This window comes from Onthophagus taurus, chromosome 5 (assembly GCF_036711975.1).
Source record: "Onthophagus taurus isolate NC chromosome 5, IU_Otau_3.0, whole genome shotgun sequence".
Lineage (NCBI taxonomy): Eukaryota > Metazoa > Arthropoda > Insecta > Coleoptera > Scarabaeidae > Onthophagus > Onthophagus taurus.
In genome coordinates, this window is record NC_091970.1 from 6,558,666 (window position 1) to 6,579,252 (window position 20,587).

At 34.5% G+C, this 20,587-nt stretch overlaps 3 protein-coding genes across 6 annotated transcripts in view; 2 read left to right on the plus strand and 1 right to left on the minus strand.

Moving 5' to 3' along the window:
* Nucleotides 1-20,587, plus strand: part of LOC111417164 (stargazin-like protein) — a 256,890-nt gene that overhangs the window by 81,309 nt on the left and 154,994 nt on the right. The window lies entirely within an intron of this gene.
* Nucleotides 4,800-9,181, plus strand: LOC111426625 (proteoglycan 4-like). The gene is made up of 2 exons (XM_023061237.2): nt 4,800-8,880; nt 8,933-9,181. Exons 1-2 carry the CDS (start codon nt 4,800-4,802, stop codon nt 9,091-9,093), a joined length of 4,242 nt encoding a protein of 1,413 aa, XP_022917005.2. The 3' UTR covers nt 9,094-9,181.
* Nucleotides 13,006-14,000, minus strand: LOC111426116 (uncharacterized). The gene is made up of 5 exons (XM_023060481.2): nt 13,873-14,000; nt 13,692-13,816; nt 13,559-13,635; nt 13,423-13,506; nt 13,006-13,358 (listed from the first exon to the last, which is right to left on the minus strand). The coding sequence occupies exons 1-5, from the start codon at nt 13,990-13,992 to the stop codon at nt 13,225-13,227; spliced, it is 540 nt and encodes a 179-aa protein (XP_022916249.2). The 5' UTR covers nt 13,993-14,000; the 3' UTR covers nt 13,006-13,224.

A 20,587-nucleotide genomic window follows, 5' to 3' on the forward strand; every position in this document is an offset into this window, starting at 1 on the left:
TATGAGCATATTGCAGAAAAAGGTTTAGAACAAAAGTTGTTGCAAATTTTATTCTTAACAATATTGCTCTCTTACATTTTTCTTCTTAGATGCGTCAATATCGAGAAAAATAAGAAAATATGAAAATTTGCTGAATTCGTTATTGTTTATAAAACGATGGTAACATTGAGGAATCTAAGCATATTGCAGAAAAACTTTTGCAACAATAGTTGTTGCAAATTTTATTCTTAACAATATTGCTCTTTTGCACTTTTCTTGTTAGATGCGTCAATATCGAGAAAAATAAATAAATATGAAAATTTGCGGAATTCATTATTGTTAGTAAGATGTTGATGGTAACACTGAGGAATATGATCATGTTACAAAGAAACTATTAGAACAAAAGTTGTAGCAAATTTTATTCTTAAAAATATTGCTCTCTTGCACTTTTCTTCTTAGATGCGTCAATATCGAAAAAAATAAGTAAATATGAAAATTTGCTGAATTTGTTATTGTTTGTAAGACGATGGTAACACTGAGGAATCTAAGCATATTGCAGAAAAACTTTTGCAACAAAAGTTGTAGCAAATTTTATTCTTAACAATATTGCTCTCTTACACTTTTCTTCTTAGATGCGTTAATATCGAGAAAAATAAGAAAATTTGCTGACTTCGTTATTGTTTATAAAACGATGGTAACACTGAGGAATCTAAGCATATTGCAGAAAAACGTTTACAACAAAAGTTGTAGCAAATTTTGTTCTTAACAATATTGCAGTCTTACACTTTTCCTCTTAGATGCGTCAATATCGAGAAAAATAAGAAAATATGAAAATTTGCGGAATTCGTTATTGTTTGTAAGATATTGTTGGTAACACTGACGAATATGAGCATATTGCAGAAAAAGGTTTAGAACAATAGTTGTAGCAAATTTTATTCTTAACAATATTGCTATCTTGCACTTTTCTTCTTAGATGCGTCAATATCGAGAAAAATAAATAAATATGAAAATTTGCGGAATTCATTATTGTTTGTAAGATGTTGATGGTAACACTGAGGAATATGATCATGTTACAAAAAAACTATTAGAACAAAAGTTGTAGCAAATTTTATTCTTAACAATATTGCTCTCTTGCACTTTTCTTCTTAGATGCGTCAATATCGAAAAAAATAAGTAAATATGAAAATTTGCTGAATTTGTTATTGTTTGTAAAACGATGGTAACACTGAGGAATCTAAGCATATTGCAGAAAAACTTTTACAACAAAAGTTGTAGCAAATTTTATTCTTAACAATATTGCTTTCTTACACTTTTCTTGTTAGATGCGTCAATATCGAGAAAAATAAGAAAATATGAAAATTTGTGCAATTCGTTATTGTTTGTAAGATGTTGATGGTGACACTGACGAATGTGAGCATATTGCAGAAGAAGGTTTAGAACAAAAGTTGTAGCAAATTTTATTCTTAACAATATTGCTCTCTAGCAGTTTTCTTCTTAGATGCGTGAATATCGAGAAAAATAAGAAAATATGAAAATTTGCTGAATTCGTTATTGTTTATAAAACGATGGTAACATTGAGGAATCTAAGCATATTGCAGAAAAACTTTTACAACTAAAGTTGTAGCAAATTTTATTCTTAACAATATTGCTCTCTTGCACTTTTCTCCTTAGATGCGTCAATATCGAGAAAAATAAGAAAATATGAAAATTTGCGGAATTCGTTATTGTTTGTAAGATGTTGATGGTAACACTGAGGAATCTAAGCATATTGCAGAAAAACTTTTACAACAAAAGTTGTAGCAAATTTTATTCTTAACAATATTGCTTTCTTGCACTTTTCTTCTTAGATGCGTCAATATCGAGAAAAATAAGAAAATATGAAAATTTGCGCAATTCGTTATTGTTTATAAAACAATGGTAACATTGAGGAATCTAAGCATATTGCAGAAAAACTTTTACAACAAAAGTTGTAGCAAATTTTATTCTTAACAATATTGCTCTCTAGCACTTTTCTTCTTAGATACGTCAATATCGACAAAAATAAGAAAATATGCAAATTTGCTGAATTCGTTATTGTTTGTAAGATGTTGATGGTAACACTGACGAATATGAGCATATTGCAGAAAAAGGTTTAGAAAAAAAGTTGTTGCAAATTTTATTCTTAACAATATTGCTCTCTTACATTTTTCTTCTTAGATGCGTCAATATCGAGAAAAATAAGAAAATATGAGAATTTGCTTAATTCGTTATTGTTTGTAAGATATTGTTGGTAACACTGACGAATATGAGCATATTGCAGAAAAACTTTTACAACAAAAGTTGTAGCAAATTTTATTCTTAACAATATTGCTCTCTAGCACTTTTCTTCTTAGATACGTCAATATCGACAAAAATAAGAAAATATGAAAATTTGCTGAATTCGTTATTGTTTGTAAAACGATGGTAACACTGAGGAATCTAAGCATATTGCAGAAAAACGTTTACAACAAAAGTAGCAAATTTCATTCTTAACAATATTGCTCTCTCGCACTTTTGCTCTCAGATAAATAGAAACCAATTTTTTTTAAACCGTGTAATATTAAATTCAAAATTTGTATCGTATAATATCAAATCCGTGTTATAGCAATCGCAAATTTTGCACCGCTTTGACAAGTACCGTGTTATAGGAGGGACACCTGTATCAAATTTATATATCGGTAGATCTAGCGATAAAGTGGTAGGATTACCAACTTTTTTATACAAACCTGATCATGTAAACATTGAAAGATTTAGAGATTTTATTTGAGGTTGTGGTCTTAAATTTTATCAATGACTGAGTGAAGTCCATTGAATAAGAATTTTATTAACAGCATTAGTAACAATAAAGGAATTTTTTTGAGTCAATGCGTCGAATTATTATAAGTAATTGAAGAAGATGTCTTGAACTCAACATTTGAAGTTTTTGATTTTTAACGCAACGAATATAATCAAGACACGGGTCACTTATCTGAAACACCTTTAAAATGTTGAAATGACGATTTCGATTGAAATTATTTAATTTTTATTATTTTTTAATTGATTAAATTATTTTTATAAAGATAAGATCTAAAAAAGTAACTATATAAACTAAGCGCTCACTGTAAATAAGTGTAAGTGTTGTAGCGTTATTTGCTTTAGTGTTTGTGTATTTGACTAACTATCACGATGAAACCCTTATTTATACTTTTGGTTGCTTTATTTTCCCTTTTTGCCAACGGAAAGGGATTCACATCGAATTCACGCGCAGGTAAGTATTTTCAATATTTTTTTTTTGTAGTAAAAGGTTCTTTGTTATTATCCTGCGTGAATAGACAAAGTAATATTCTAGGCACTTTTTATTAAGCTAAACTTTGCGCTATATTGTTCTTACAGAGTCTATTCAATGTTACGTATGCAGCAGTTTGAGTGATCCGTGCTCAAACGGTTCTTTTGATGACTACAAAGACAACATAGAAACCTGCGGAGAAACAACCACTACTACGGAAGAATCAAGTACTACGGAAGCATCAACTACTACGGAAGAATCAACTACTACGGAATCAACAACTACTACGGAAGCATCAACTACTACGGGAGCATCAACTACTACGGAATCAACAACTACTACGGAAGCATCAACTACTACGGAAGCATCAACTACTACGGAATCAACAACTACTACGGAAGCATCAACTACTACGGAATCAACAACTACTACGGAAGCATCAACTACTACGGAAGCATCAACTACTACGGAAGCATCAACTACTACGGAAGAATCAAGTACTACGGAAGCATCAACTACTACGGAAGAATCAACTACTACGGAAGCATCAACTACTACGGAAGCATCAACTACTACGGAATCAACAACTACTACGGAAGCATCAACTACTACGGAATCAACAACTACTACGGAAGCATCAACTACTACGGAAGCATCAACTAGTACGGAATCAACAACTACTACGGAAGAATCAACTATTACGGAATCAACAACTACTGCAAAAGAGACTGCCGAACCAATCATATTTGATCTGAAAGTTCCAACTATTCCTATTAGAAAGAATCAACTTGTATATCAATGTTACATTCAGAAAACGGATACAGGTAATTATTAAATCTGCTCTAGTGCTTTACTTTGATTTATGTGTTTTTTCAGGTACATTAAGAGGATGTAAGGAAAAGGCTGATTTTAAAACATGTGAAGACGATAAGAACTGCGAATTATGCTCTTCTAATTTGTGCAATTCTGGAATTGTAACATCAGGAACTGTGATCATGACGACGCTCTTAGGACTTTCTCTATACTTTGTTAGATAAAATTAAAAAAAAACGAAGCTTAATAGAATAATTTCATTAGAATAAGGGTAAATAATTTTTGGCAGGAACCGTAACAAATTTCTGTGTAATATTGATGTATCATAATTTAAATGTAATTTAAAAATAAATATTTTAAAATGTTAGTATTTTATTTAGCTATTCTTTCTTAATCATCACTGTGCTAATTAATAGTTAGAATAATTAATTTTTATCTCCTGCATAAAATACGTATAATAATAAGTGTAATAACAAAAAATAAAATAATTAATGTAATTTTTTACACCATCCATCACGGGAAGAATCGATTATCTGACATTTAAACAGCCTCAAGTTTTACTTAGAAAATTATTTTTAAAATTTTTTTTTCTATTTTTTATTAATTCGTCGATTAAACTATTTTTATAAGATAAAATCTAAAAAATAGTATATAAAGCATTCGTTCATTCATCTCAAACAGTAGTGTTCCTTACGTTTAGTGTGGTAATGACTAAAGTGTCACAATGAAACCCATAATTATTATTTCGGTCGCTTTATTTGCACTTTTCGGCAAAGGAATACAAACAAGAGTTATTACTAAACAACCAGATGGAATAATAGACACTATCGGGGCGAAAAATTTTACTGGAACAAAGGATACTTTCAGGCAAACAGATCGTATTGAAACAATACACACGATTTGGTCAAAAGATCCTACTGCAAGAAAAGACACTGTAGGGCAAAGAGGTTTTATTGGAAAAGCGGACTCTACAGGATCAAGAGAGCCGACAGATCCAACCGAGCCGACAGACCCAACCGAGCCGACAGATCCGACCGAGCCCACAGATCCAACCGAGCCGACAGATCCAACAGATCCAACCGAGCCGACAGATCCAACAGATCCAACCGAGCCGACAAATCCAACCGAGCCGACAGATCCAACAGATCCAACCGAGCCGACAGATCCAACAGATCCAACAGATCCAACCGAGCCGACAGATCCAACGGAGCCCACAGATCCAACCGAGCCGACAGATCCAACGGAGCCGACAGATCCAACCGAACCGACAGACCCGACCGAGCCGACAGATCCGACCGAGCCCACAGATCCAACAGATCCAACCGAGCCGACAAATCCAACCGAGCCGACAGATCCAACAGATCCAACCGAGCCGACAGATCCAACGGAGCCCACAGATCCAACCGAGCCGACAGATCCAACGGAGCCGACAGATCCAACCGAGCCGACAGACCCGACCGAGCCGACAGATCCGACCGAGCCCACAGATCCAACAGATCCAACCGAGCCGACAAATCCAACCGAGCCGACAGATCCAACAGATCCAACCGAGCCGACAGATCCAACGGAGCCCACAGATCCAACCGAGCCGACAGATCCAACGGAGCCGACAGATCCAACCGAGCCGACAGACCCGACCGAGCCGACAGATCCGACCGAGCCCACAGATCCAACAGATCCAACCGAGCCGACAAATCCAACCGAGCCGACAGATCCAACAGATCCAACCGAGCCGACAGATCCAACGGAGCCCACAGATCCAACCGAGCCGACAGATCCAACGGAGCCGACAGATCCAACCGAGCCGACAGACCCGACCGAGCCGACAGATCCGACCGAGCCCACAGATCCAACCGAGCCGACAGATCCCACCGAGCCGACAGATCCCACCGAGCCGACAGATCCAACAGATCCAACCGAGCCGACAGATCCCACCGAGCCGACAGATCCAACAGACCCGACCGAGCCGACAGATCCAACCGAGCCGACAGATCCAACCGAGCCGACAGATCCGACCGAGCCCACAGATCCAACCGAGCCGACAGATCCAACAGATCCAACCGAGCCCACAGATCCAACCGAGCCGACAAATCCAACCGAGCCGACAGATCCCACCGAGCCGACAAATCCAACCGAGCCGACAGATCCAACCGAGCCGACAGACCCGACCGAGCCGACAGATCCGACCGAGCCCACAGATCCAACCGAGCCGACAGATCCAACAGATCCAACCGAGCCGACAAATCCAACCGAGCCGACAGATCCCACCGAGCCGACAGATCCAACAGATCCAACCGAGCCGACGAATCCAACCGAGCCGACAGATCCGACCGAACCCACTGATCCAACCGAGCCGACAGATCCCACCGAGCCGACAGATCCAACAGATCCAACCGAGCCGACAAATCCAACCGAGCCGACAGATCCCACCGAGCCGACAAATCCAACCGAGCCGACAGATCCAACAGACCCGACCGAGCCGACAGATCCAACCGAGCCGACAGATCCAACCGAGCCGACAGATCCAACCGAGCCGACAGACCCGACCGAGCCGACAGATCCGACCGAGCCCACAGATCCAACCGAGCCGACAGATCCAACAGATCCAACCGAGCCGACAGATCCAACCGAGCCGACAGATCCGACCGAGCCCACAGATCCAACCGAGCCGACAGATCCAACAGATCCAACCGAGCCGACAAATCCAACCGAGCCGACAAATCCAACCGAGCCGACAGATCCCACCGAGCCGACAGATCCAACAGATCCAACCGAGCCGACAAATCCAACCGAGCCGACAAATCCCACCGAGCCGACAGATCCAACAGATCCAACCGAGCCGACAAATCCAACCGAGCCGACAGATCCCACCGAGCCGACAAATCCAACCGAGCCGACAGATCCGACCGAGCCCACTGATCCAACCGAGCCGACAAATCCAACCGAGCCGACAGATCCCACCGAGCCGACAGATCCAACAGATCCAACCGAGCCGACAAATCCAACCGAGCCGACAGATCCCACCGAGCCGACAAATCCAACCGAGCCGACAGATCCGACCGAGCCCACTGATCCAACCGAGCCGACAGATCCCACCGAGCCGACAGATCCAACAGATCCAACCGAGCCGACAAATCCAACCGAGCCGACAGATCCCACCGAGCCGACAAATCCAACCGAGCCGACAGATCCCACCGAGCCGACAAATCCAACCGAGCCGACAGATCCAACCGAGCCGACAGACCCGACCGAGCCGACAGATCCGACCGAGCCCACAGATCCAACCGAGCCGACAGATCCAACAGATCCAACCGAGCCGACAAATCCAACCGAGCCGACAGATCCCACCGAGCCGACAGATCCCACCGAGCCGACAGATCCAACAGATCCAACCGAGCCGACAAATCCAACCGAGCCGACAGATCCCACCGAGCCGACAAATCCAACCGAGCCGACAGATCCGACCGAGCCCACTGATCCAACCGAGCCGACAAATCCAACCGAGCCGACAGATCCCACCGAGCCGACAGATCCAACAGATCCAACCGAGCCGACAAATCCAACCGAGCCGACAGATCCGACCGAGCCTACTGATCCAACCGAGCCGACAAATCCAACCGAGCCGACAGATCCCACCGAGCCGACAAATCCAACCGAGCCGACAGATCCCACCGAGCCGACAGATCCAACAGACCCGACCGAGCCGACAGATCCAACCGAGCCGACAGATCCAACCGAGCCGACAGATCCGACCGAGCCCACAGATCCAACCGAGCCGACAGATCCAACAGATCCAACCGAGCCGACAAATCCAACCGAGCCGACAGATCCAACCGAGCCGACAGACCCGACCGAGCCGACAGATCCGACCGAGCCCACAGATCCAACCGAGCCGACAGATCCAACAGATCCAACCGAGCCGACAAATCCAACCGAGCCGACAGATCCCACCGAGCCGACAGATCCCACCGAGCCGACAGATCCAACAGATCCAACCGAGCCGACAAATCCAACCGAGCCGACAGATCCCACCGAGCCGACAGATCCCACCGAGCCGACAGATCCAACCGAGCCGACAGATCCGACCGAGCCCACAGATCCAACCGAGCCGACAGATCCAACAGATCCAACCGAGCCGACAGATCCCACCGAGCCGACAGATCCAACAGATCCAACCGAGCCGACAAATCCAACCGAGCCGACAGATCCCACCGAGCCGACAAATCCAACCGAGCCGACAGATCCCACCGAGCCGACAGATCCAACCGAGCCGACAGATCCAACCGAGCCGACAGATCCGACCGAGCCCACAGATCCAACCGAGCCGACAGATCCAACAGATCCAACCGAGCCGACAGATCCCACCGAGCCGACAGATCCAACAGATCCAACCGAGCCGACAAATCCAACCGAGCCGACAGATCCCACCGAGCCGACAGATCCAACAGACCCGACCGAGCCGACAGATCCAACCGAGCCGACAGATCCAACCGAGCCGACAGACCCGACCGAGCCCACAGATCCAACCGAGCCGACAGATCCAACAGATCCAACCGAGCCGACAGATCCCACCGAGCCGACAGATCCAACAGATCCAACCGAGCCGACAGATCCAACCGAACCAACAACTCCAACTCCAGCAGCTATTAAATGTTACGTGTGTGAAATGTTGAGTAATCCGTGCTCAAATGGTTATTTTAAAGACAACACAAAAACCTGCGGAGAAGAAACCAGTACTACGGTAGTAACAACTACGAGAGAGGATGATCCTGAATACAAATGTTACACTCAGATAAGTGATGAAGGTAATTATTAAATCTGCTCTAGTGGTTTACTTTAATTTATGTGTTTTTGCAGGTATATTAAGAGGATGTAAGAAAAAGGCTGATTTTAAGGCATGTGAAGAGGATGAGAACTGCGAATTGTGCTCTTATGATTTATGCAATTCTGGAATTGTAACATCAGGAACGGTAATCATGACGGCGCTCTTAGGACTTTCTCTATACTTTGTTAGCTAATTAATACTTAGAATAATTAATTTTTAGCTCTTGCACATTGTTATTATTTCAATAACTGTTATAACAAAAAATAAAGTGATTAATGTAATTTGTAAACCTCTGAGTCGACAAGTCCTGTGGAGAACACAACTCCTGTTGAAACAACAACTCCTGTGGAGACAACAACTTCTGTTGACTTCGTTGTCGAGAAGCTGGATGGCCTCGATGTTGGGATGATCGTGCATTCTCTTCTCATGTTTAGATGCGAATGATGCAATTTCTGATGACACCGATGCTACTTTCAAGTCACGATAGAGGTCGGTGTTTCCACCTTAGTACTTTGTTCTGGAATCTTTGATCAGACTTGCATTTGTCTTGCAGGTACAACCCCACAGTTGGATAGGTGTCTAAATTTGATATCAAGTTCCTCCCGTTTTTCGTTGACGTGAGCTTTCCATTTGAGTTTGGTATCCAGCGTCCTTTTGTATTTATCAAACACTAATGACAATATACGGCTTTTATGCTAAATTCTATCTAACTTTGCTAATGAGTCTAATGACACATCTTCACGTCGACACGTCTTGTCGCCATCTACCTTTCTTAACCTCTAATTTACAAAGTACCGCGGTTTGCCGCCATTTTGGCTGAAAAAAATGTTGAAATTAAACTTACATTTTCGTATAACCTAAAGATATCAAAAAAGGTGCTAATTTAAAAATTCCTGGAGGCCGTATTTATTGAAATTAAAGAATGAAACTTATTCTAAATTAAAGCTCAAAGCTTTCTCTTTAAAATGATGTATAATAATCGTTGGGTTGGATTGCAAAAATATTGAGAGAAAAAATGTTGTAATGAAACTTACATTTTCGTATCACCTAAAAGTGTCAAAAAAGATGCTAATTTAAAAATTCCTGGAAGCCGTATTTATTGAAATTAAAGAATGAAACTTATTCTAAATTAAAGCTGAAGGCTTTCTCTTTAAAATGACGTATAATAATCGTTGGGTTGGATTGCAAAAATATTGAGAGAAAAAATGTTGTAATGAAACTTACATTTTCGTATCACCTAAAAGTGTCAAAAAAGATGCTAATTTAAAAATTCCTGGAAGCCGCGTTTATTGAAATTAAGGAATGAGACTTATTTTAAATTAAAGCTCAAAGCTTTCTCTTTAAAATGATGTATAATAATCGTTGGGTTGGATTGCAAAAATATTGAGAGAAAAAATGTTGTAATGAAACTTATATTTTCGTATCACCTAAAAGTGTCAAAAAAGATGCTAATTTAAAAATTCCTGGAAGCCGTGTTTATTGAAATTAAGGAATGAAACTTATTCTAAATTAAAGCTGAAGGCTTTCTCTTTAAAATGACGTATAATAATTGTTGGGTTGGATTGCAAAAATATTGAGAAAAGAAATGTAACGAAACTTACATTTTCGTATCACCTAAAAGTGTAAAAAAAGTTGCTAATTTAAAAATTCCTGAAAGCCGTGTTTATTGAAATTAAGGAATGAGACTTATTTTAAATTAAAGCTCAAAGCTTTCTCTTTAAAATGACGTATAATAATCGTTGGGTTGGATTGCAAAAATATTGAGAAAAGAAATGTTGTAACGAAACTTACATTTTCGTATCACCTAAAAGTGTCAAAAAAGATGCTAATTTAAAAATTCCTGGAAGCCGTGTTTATTGAAATTAAGGAATGAAACTTATTCTAAATTAAAGCTCAAAGCTTTCTCTTTAAAATGATGTATAATAATCGTTGGGTTGGATTGCAAAAATATTGAGAGAAAAAATGTTGTAATGAAACTTACATTTTCGTATCACCTAAAAGTGTCAAAAAAGATGCTAATTTAAAAATTCCTGGAAGCCGTGTTTATTTAAATTAAGGAATGAAACTTATTCTAACTTAAAGCTGAAGGCTTTCTCTTTAAAATGACGTATAATAATCGTTGGGTTGGATTGCAAAAATATTGAGAGAAAAAATGTTGTAATGAAACTTACATTTTCGTATCACCTAAAAGTGTCAAAAAAGATGCTAATTTAAAAATTCCTGGAAGCCGTGTTTATTGAAATTAAGGAATGAGACTTATTTTAAATTAAAGCTCAAAGCTTTCTCTTTAAAATGATGTATAATAATCGTTGGGTTGGATTGCAAAAATATTGAGAGAAAAAATGTTGTAATGAAACTTACATTTTCGTATCACCTAAAAGTGTCAAAAAAGATGCTAATTTAAAAATTCCTGGAAGCCGTGTTTATTGAAATTAAGGAATGAAACTTATTCTAAATTAAAGCTCAAAGCTTTCTCTTTAAAATGACGTATAATAATCGTTGGGTTGGATTGCAAAAATATTGAGAGAAAAAATGTTGTAATGAAACTTACATTTTCGTATCACCTAAAAGTGTCAAAAAAGATGCTAATTTAAAAATTCCTGGAAGCCGTATTTAATGAAATTAAGGAATGAAACTTATTCTAAATTAAAGCTGAAGGCTTTCTCTTTAAAATGACGTATAATAATCGTTGGGTTGGATTGCAAAAATATTGAGAAAAGAAATGTAACGAAACTTACATTTTCGTATCACCTAAAAGTGTAAAAAAAGTTGCTAATTTAAAAATTCCTGAAAGCCGTGTTTATTGAAATTAAGGAATGAGACTTATTTTAAATTAAAGCTCAAAGCTTTCTCTTTAAAATGATGTATAATAATCGTTGGGTTGGATTGCAAAAATATTGAGAGAAAAAATGTTGTAATGAAACTTACATTTTCGTATCACCTAAAAGTGTCAAAAAAGATGCTAATTTAAAAATTCCTGGAAGCCGTATTTATTGAAATTAAAGAATGAAACTTATTCTAAATTAAAGCTGAAGGCTTTCTCTTTAAAATGACGTATAATAATCGTTGGGTTGGATTGCAAAAATATTGAGAGAAAAAATGTTGTAATGAAACTTACATTTTCGTATCACCTAAAAGTGTCAAAAAAGATGCTAATTTAAAAATTCCTGGAAGCCGTGTTTATTTAAATTAAGGAATGAAACTTATTCTAACTTAAAGCTGAAGGCTTTCTCTTTAAAATGACGTATAATAATCGTTGGGTTGGATTGCAAAAATATTGAGAGAAAAAATGTTGTAATGAAACTTACATTTTCGTATCACCTAAAAGTGTCAAAAAAGATGCTAATTTAAAAATTCCTGGAAGCCGTGTTTATTGAAATTAAGGAATGAGACTTATTTTAAATTAAAGCTCAAAGCTTTCTCTTTAAAATGATGTATAATAATCGTTGGGTTGGATTGCAAAAATATTGAGAGAAAAAATGTTGTAATGAAACTTACATTTTCGTATCACCTAAAAGTGTCAAAAAAGATGCTAATTTAAAAATTCCTGGAAGCCGTGTTTATTGAAATTAAGGAATGAAACTTATTCTAAATTAAAGCTCAAAGCTTTCTCTTTAAAATGATGTATAATAATCGTTGGGTTGGATTGGAAAAATATTGAGAAAGAAAATGTTGAAACAAAACTTACATTTTCGTATAACCTAAAAGTGTAAAAAAAGATGCTAATTTGAAAATTCCTGGAAGCCGTATTTATTGAAATTAAGGAATGAAACTTATTTTAAATTAAAGCTCAAAGCTTTCTCTTTAAAATGATGTATAATAATCGTTGGGTTGGGTTGGAAAAATATTGAGAAAAAAAATGTTGAAACAAAACTTACATTTTCGTATAACCTAAAAGTGTAAAAAAAGTTGCTTATTTAAAAATTCCTGAAAGCCGTGTTTATTGAAATTAAGGAATGAGACTTATTTTAAATTAAAGCTCAATGCTGTCTTTTTAAAATGATTTAAAATGAGTGTTTAAAACTACCGGTACTTTAAAGTATCGTCCGGACATAAGGGGTTAATTGACTTGGTCCTTTTTAGCTCCAAATTTAGTTTAATTGATATTTTTTGTAATTCTTTTTGTATGTAATGGGGTTAATACATATATATTATTATTACTGTTATATTCCTGAAACAACAACAGTCTTGTTAGATAAAATTCAAAACTTAGAACGTCGAAATTTAAGTAATCCAGTTTACTAGAATTAGAGATAAGCAATTTTTAATCGGCACTGCGATACATTTTTAACATATAACATAAAATAAACTTGAATTTTGTATTTTAACAGTTAGAATTGTCAACGGGGAACAAATAATCATCACCAATCATAAGTCCCGCTTTTATAATTGCATTTCGGGCATTTTCTAAAACTTCAAAAGTCGGATTTTTATCTCTGGTACAAAAAAACATGATCCCTGTAATAAAAACAAAATATAACAAGACTTAGAAAGTAATATGTTGGGAAATAATCGTTATTACCATCTTGTTTATGTCCATTTTTACATAAAAAAAATACGGAGTACGATGAATAATCAGTACCAATTATCCAAACACTACTTGGAGCTAATAAAGATTTAAATTAAGAAATATATTTTTAATGGGAATTAATTCTTACGAAATTCTTTCGATTCTCCTACATATTCAGATGTTGATTTTAATTGGGTTAAAGTAACGACGCAGTGATCTAGTTCGCTAAAAAAATAAAATAAAATCATTTTTGGTGGATTAATTTGTGTAAGATTTTTTACCCATCAATAAACCCAGCTTCATCCAATGTTAATTGATTTTCTTGGGCTGTTATTGTAGCCACCATACACGCTTTTTTACTTTTTTCCTCATTTCCAGTGTATTGGACATTCCAAAAACCCACCATCTTCAATAAAAATTATTTCAAAAAAAAATGAATTGATTTAGAAATATTTAACTTACTTTTGTTGCGTCATAATTATCAATCAAGGGTATTTGACGATTACATTGAGGCACATCACCACATGCAATACTTAATATTATTGCAACACAAGAAATATATAAGATTGTTTTGTTCCACATAACTTTATGGATTTGATTTTGCGATGTGAATCTCTTTAAATATATATTTCTTAACTTGATGCAAATTGCTCGTTTCCTTTAGAAATTGTGGTCTTTAATAGACGTTAATAAGTGTTTTTTTGTTGATTTTGAATGAGTTTGCGTGTTAAACATATCTCTATAATTAAAAATATTAAAACGTGTAATCATAAATAATAATTCGAGCTAACAAGTTAACATTTTGTCGAATAAAAAAGTCGAAATGGCCCGTAAATGGAAATCCGGATCCAGTAGACTGCGGACTGCCGATAAAACACAAAGGCTCCTTGATTATTCAACACATGTTCCCGTACCGACGTCGAGTGGCGCAAGAAAATTGGAAATTCATATTGCCGCACTCGAAATACAAGACTAAATCCGGCAAGTACACCCCTAAAGCGACCGTTTGGCCGCCCTCATAACGCATTCAGTACGGATAATCGAGAATTAGAATATCCAGGGTCGGACTGTGCGCTCCCCAAACTGCTCCCCCGTGTATACCAACCCAACCGAGAAGCCATTGTATTTGCCAACTTCCACTGGATCTACGTTATCTTCATGTACAGAGATACGAGAATCTTCGTTAGAGTTAAATTTTGTAAATAAAAATTGAATGGAAACAAAAAAAAGTACAATTCTTGATAATCTGACGAAATAGGATTAGTGTTCCAATAATAACTTTATTTACTTAGGTGTAAAACGACCAACAAACATATACTTAACTTTTTACTTAAATTTTAAGTAAATAAATACTTGATGATAGATAAAGATTAATTTAAGATAAAAAGAATGTTTCATATTGACTCAAAATTCCATCATCATCGTTCATAGATAAACTCGGGGTATTCCCCGAGTTGTTTATAAATCATTAGTTTTAATTGTTATTCAGCCCTAAATTGTTTTATATTTTTATTGAATTAAAACTAGAAATATTCGCAATATATACGATTCTTTAAAGTTCAATTTTACAAATTTTTAATAATAAAGCATACAGAGTTTGGTTTAAAACAACATAAAATCGGTGTTTATGGAAAATAAGAAATTATTTATGGCACATTAATTCGTTATTAAATTTGCTTTAAAATGATCGTTATTTCGTCACAATATCTCAATTCGTTCTTAAGATACGATTCTTTAAAGTTCAATTTTACAAATTTTTAATAAATCAAACATGCAGATTAACAATTCATAAAATCGGTCTTTATGGAAAATAAGAAATTATTTAAGGCACATTAATTCGTTATTAAATTTGCTTTAAATTGATCGTTATTTAATCGCAATATCTTAATTCGTTCTTAAGATACGATTCTTCAAAATTCAATTTTACAAATTCTAAATAATCAACCATGCAGAGTTGGGTTTAAAACATTATAACATCGGTGTTTATGGAAAATAAGAAATTATTTATGGCACAATGATTTGTTATTAAATTTGCTTTAAAATGATCGTTATTTCATCGCAATATCTTAATTCGTTCTTAAGATACGATTCTTTAAAGTTCAATTTACCAAATTTTCAATAATCAACCATGCAGAGTTTGGTTTACAACATTATAACATCGGTGTTTATGGAAAATAAGAGATTATTTATGGCACATTGATTTGTTGTTAAATTTGCTTTAAAATGATCGTTATTTCATTGCAATATCTTAATTCGTTCTTAAGATACGATTCTTTAAAGATCAATTTTACAAATTTTTAATAAATCAAACATGCAGATTAACAATTCATAAAATCGGTCTTTATGGAAAATAAGAAATTATTTAGGGCATATTAATTCGTTATTAAATTTGCTTTAAATTGATCGTTATTTAATCGCAATATCTTAATTCGTTCTTAAGATACGATTCTTCAAAATTCAATTTTACAAATTTTAAATAATCAACCATGCACAGTTGGGTTTAAAACATTATAACATCGGTGTTTATGGAAAATAAGAAATGATTTATGACACATTAATTCTTTATTAAATATGCTTTAAAATGATCGTTATTTCATCGCAATATCTTAATTCGTTCTTAAGATACGATTCTTTAAAGTTCAATTTATCAAATTTTCAATAATCAACCATGCAGAGTTTGGTTTAAAACATTATAACATCGGTGTTTATGGAAAATAAGAAATTATTTATGACACATTAATTCTTTATTAAATTTGCTTTAAAATGATCGTTATTTCATCGCAATATCTTAATTCGTTCTTAAGATGCGATTCTTTAAAGTTCAATTTATCAAATTTTCAATAATCAACCATGCAGAGTTTGGTTTAAAACATTATAACATCGGTGTTTATTGAAAATCAGAAATTATTTATGGTACATTAATTCGCTATTAAATTTGCTTTAAAATGATCGTTATTTCATCGCAATATCTTAATTTGTTCTTAAGATACGATTCTTTAAAGTTCAATTTTACAAATTTTTAATAATCAATCATGCAGAGTTGGATTTAAAACATCATAACATCAGTGTTTATGGAAAATAAGAAATTATTTATAGCACATTAATTCGTTATTAAATTTGCTTTAAAATAATCGTTATTTCATCGCAATATCTTAATTCGTTCTTAAGATACGATTCTTTAAAGTTCAATTTTACAAATTTTTAATAATTAATCATGCAGAGTTGGATTTAAAACATCATAACATTGGTGTTTATGGAAAATAAGAAATTATTTATTGCACATTAATTCGTTATTAAATTTGATTTAAAATGATCATTATTTCATCGCAATATCTTAATTCGTTCTTAGGATACGATTCTTTAAAGTTCAATTTACCAAATTTTCAATAATCAACCATGCAGAGTTTGGTTTAAAACATTATAACATCGGTGTTTATGGAAAATAAGAAATTATTAATGGCACATTGATTTGTTATTAAATTTGCTTTAAAATGATCGTTATTTCATTGCAATATCTTAATTCGTTCTTAAGATACGATTCTTTAAAGTTCAATTTATCAAATTTTCACTAATGAACCACACAGAGTTGGGTTTAAAACATCATAACATCGGTGTTTATGCAAAATAAGAAATTATTTATGGCACATTGATTTGTTATTAAATTTGCTTTAAAATTATCATTATTTCATCGTAATATCTTAATTCGTTCTTAAGATACGATTCTTTAAAGTTCAATTTATCAAATTTTCAATAATCAACCATGCAGAGTTTGGTTTAAAACATCATAAAATCGGTGTTTATGGAAAATAAGAAATTATTTATGGCACATTAATTCTTTATTAAATTTGCTTTAAAATGATCGTTATTTCATCGCAATATCTTAATTCGTTCTTAAGATACGATTCTTTATGATTCAATTTTACAAATTTGAATAATCAACCATGCAGAGTTGGGTTTAAAATATCATAACATCGGTGTTTATGGAAAATAAGAAATTATTTATGGCATATTAATTCGTTATTAAATTTGCTTTGAAATGTTCGTAATTTCATTTCAATATCGTAATTTGTTCTTAAGATACGATTTTTTAAATTTCAATTACAACTTAAAAATTCATACGATGAGTTAAGGTTTGAAACGAATCAAAACGTTTATAAGTAAGTAGTGGTGTTATCTCAATTGCGTTGATGATTTTTTTGACAAGTTCTACGTAGGCAATAATTAATTTTCTAATAGATTACATTAACAGAAATACTATGTATATTAATTCCGCTTTGTCGAGCAAAAGAAGGTTTTTCGCCTATTCAGTAACTTTGGTGATTTACTGGCGACGATAACGCTATCGCTGCGTTATTATTATTATACGCCGTTGTTGTCGTCACAAAAGCCTGATATATCTTTGTCTGGTAGAACTGCAAAGTAACCGTCCCCTTATTCAATGTCACGGTTAAAGGGTGTCTAATCACTTAATTAATTCAAGCGGCGATGTTTGTTCTTTATCAAACTATAACGCCAAAATTTAAAAAATATCGGTATTATTATTCAGAGGGTTTAATTTTAGAATGGTTCTTGAATGATGATAACTCATTAGTGTTCTCCACCTGTGCAGATAGTTTTCGATCGTTTTCCATTTTCCTCGCCTTAATGAGACAAAAGCTCCCTTTCACGAGCAGAACTTTGTTTTATAATTTATTGGACGCGTACTCGAACGTTTCGGTGGCGCCACCCGCGGTGCCGCGCGAAAACGATGCACACATAAATTTTACCGTGAAATACGGCGGTTGACGGGCGTATTTCGTTCTACGTGGACAATAAATTCACCAACCATCTTATCTTCTAACTTCAACTTGGTGTATACTACCTAGAAAAATAGTACAAAACCTCGAAATAACTGAACTAAACTAACACGTTATAGGCAAAAGCTGCTACATCCCGAAGGCCCGTTAGTGACGTCACACATCGATAGGCAACTACTATGTCACACTTTGAATTAGTACATGCTTAATTTATTATATTCGTTTTTTCATCAGGATCGATTTTTAAACATAACTCTGTGTGCTTAATTATTGAAAGTTTGGAAAATTAAATTTTAAAGAATCGTATCTTAAGAACAAATTAAGATATTTCGATGAAATAACGATCATTTTAAAGCAAATTTAATAGCGAATTAATGTGCCATAAATAATTTCTTATTTTCCATAAATACCGATTTTATGATGTTTTAAACCAAACTTTACATGATTAATTATTAAAAATTTGAAAAATTGAACTTTAAAGAATCATATCTTAAGAACAAATTGAGATATTGCGATGAAATAACGATCATTTTAAAGCAAATTTAATAGCGAATTAATGTGCCATAAATAATTTCTTAGTTTTCATAAACACCGATTTTATGATGTTTTAAACCAAACTCTGTATGGTTGATTATTGAAAATTTGATAAATTGAACTTTGAAGAATCGTATCTTAAGAACGAATTAAGATATTGTAATGAAGTAACGAACATTTTAAAGGGAATTTGATAACAAATCAATGTGCCATAAATAACTTCTTAGTTTCAATAAACACCGATTTTATGATGATTTAAAGCAAACTCTGTGTACTTAATTATTAAAACTTTGGAAAATTGAACTTTAAAGAATCGTATCTTAAGAACGAATTAAGATATTGCGATGAAATAACGATCATTTTAAAGCAAATTTAATAACGAATTAATGTGCCACAAATAATTTCTTAGTTTCCATAAATACCGATGTTATAAATTTTTAAGCCCAACTTTGCATGGTGGAGTAGTAAATATGTGGAAAATTGAAGTTTAAAGAATCATATCTTAAGAGCGGATTAAGATATTTCGATGAAATAACGATCATTTTAAAGCAAATTTAATATCGAATCAATATGCCATAAATAATTTCTTATTTTCCATAAACACCGATTTTGTGATGTTTTAAACCAAACTCTGCATAATTAATTATTAAAAATGTGGAAAATTGAACTTTAAAGAATCGTATCTTAAGAACGAATTAAGATATTGCGATGAAATAACGATCATTTTAAATCAAATTTAATAACGAATTAATGTGCCATAAATAATTTCTTAGTTTCCATAAATACCGATGTTATAAATTTTTAAGCCCAACCTTGCACGATTGAGTAGTAAAAATTTGGAGAATTGAGCTTTAAAGAATCGTATCTTAAGAACAAATTAAGATATTGCGATGAAATAACGATCATTTTAAAGCAAATTTAATATCGAATCAATATGCCATAAATAATTTCTTATTTTCCATAAACACCGATTTTATGATGTTTTAAACCAAACCCTGCATGATTAATTATTAAAAATTTCGTAAATTCAACTTTAAAGAATCGTATCTTAAGAACGAATTGAGATATTGCGATGAAATAATGATCATTTTAAATCAAATTTAATAACGAATTAATGTGCCATAAATAATTTCTTAGTTTCCATAAATACCGATGTTATAAATTTTTAAGCCCAACCTTGCACGGTTGAGTAGTAAAAATTTGGAAAATTGAGCTTTAAAGAATCGTATCTTAAGAACTGATTAAGATATTGCGATGAAATAACGACCATTTTAAAATAAATTTAATAACGAATTAATGTGCCATAAATAATTTCTTACTTTTCATAAACACCGATTTTATGATATTTTAAACCAAACTGCCTGATTAATTATAAAAAATTTGGAAAATTGAACTTTAAAGAATCGTATCTTAAGAACGAATTAAGATATTGCGATGAAATAACGATCATTTTAAAGCAAATTTAATAATGAATTAATGTGCCATAAATAATTTCTTATTTTCCATAAACACCGATTTTATGTAGTTTTAAACCAAACTCTGCATAATTGATTATTAAAAATTTGGAAAATTGAACTTTAAAGAATCGTATCTTAAGAACTAATTAAGATATTGCGATGAAATAACGATCATTTTAAAGAATATTTAATAACGAATTAATGTGCCATAAATAATTTCTTAGTTTCCATAAATACCGATGTTATAAATTTTTAAGCCCAACTTTGCATGGTGGAGTAGTAAAAATGTAGAAAATTAAAGTTTAAAGAATTGTATCTTAAGAACCAATTAAGATATTGCGATGAAATAACGATCATTTTAAATCAAATTTAATAACGAATTAATATGCA

Coding starts and splice junctions, on each gene's coding strand:
- LOC111426625 (XM_023061237.2), top strand. CDS start 4,800: ATGAAACCCATAATTATTATTTCGGTCGCTTTATTTGCACTTTTCGGC. Junction 8,881..8,932: donor CACTCAGATAAGTGATGAAG/GTAATTATTAAA, acceptor GTGTTTTTGCAG/GTATATTAAGAGGATGTAAG.
- LOC111426116 (XM_023060481.2), bottom strand. CDS start 13,992: ATGTGGAACAAAACAATCTTATATATTTCTTGTGTTGCAATAATATTA. Junction 13,817..13,872: donor ATAATTATGACGCAACAAAA/GTAAGTTAAATA, acceptor TTTTTATTGAAG/ATGGTGGGTTTTTGGAATGT. Junction 13,507..13,558: donor AGGAGAATCGAAAGAATTTC/GTAAGAATTAAT, acceptor AATCTTTATTAG/CTCCAAGTAGTGTTTGGATA.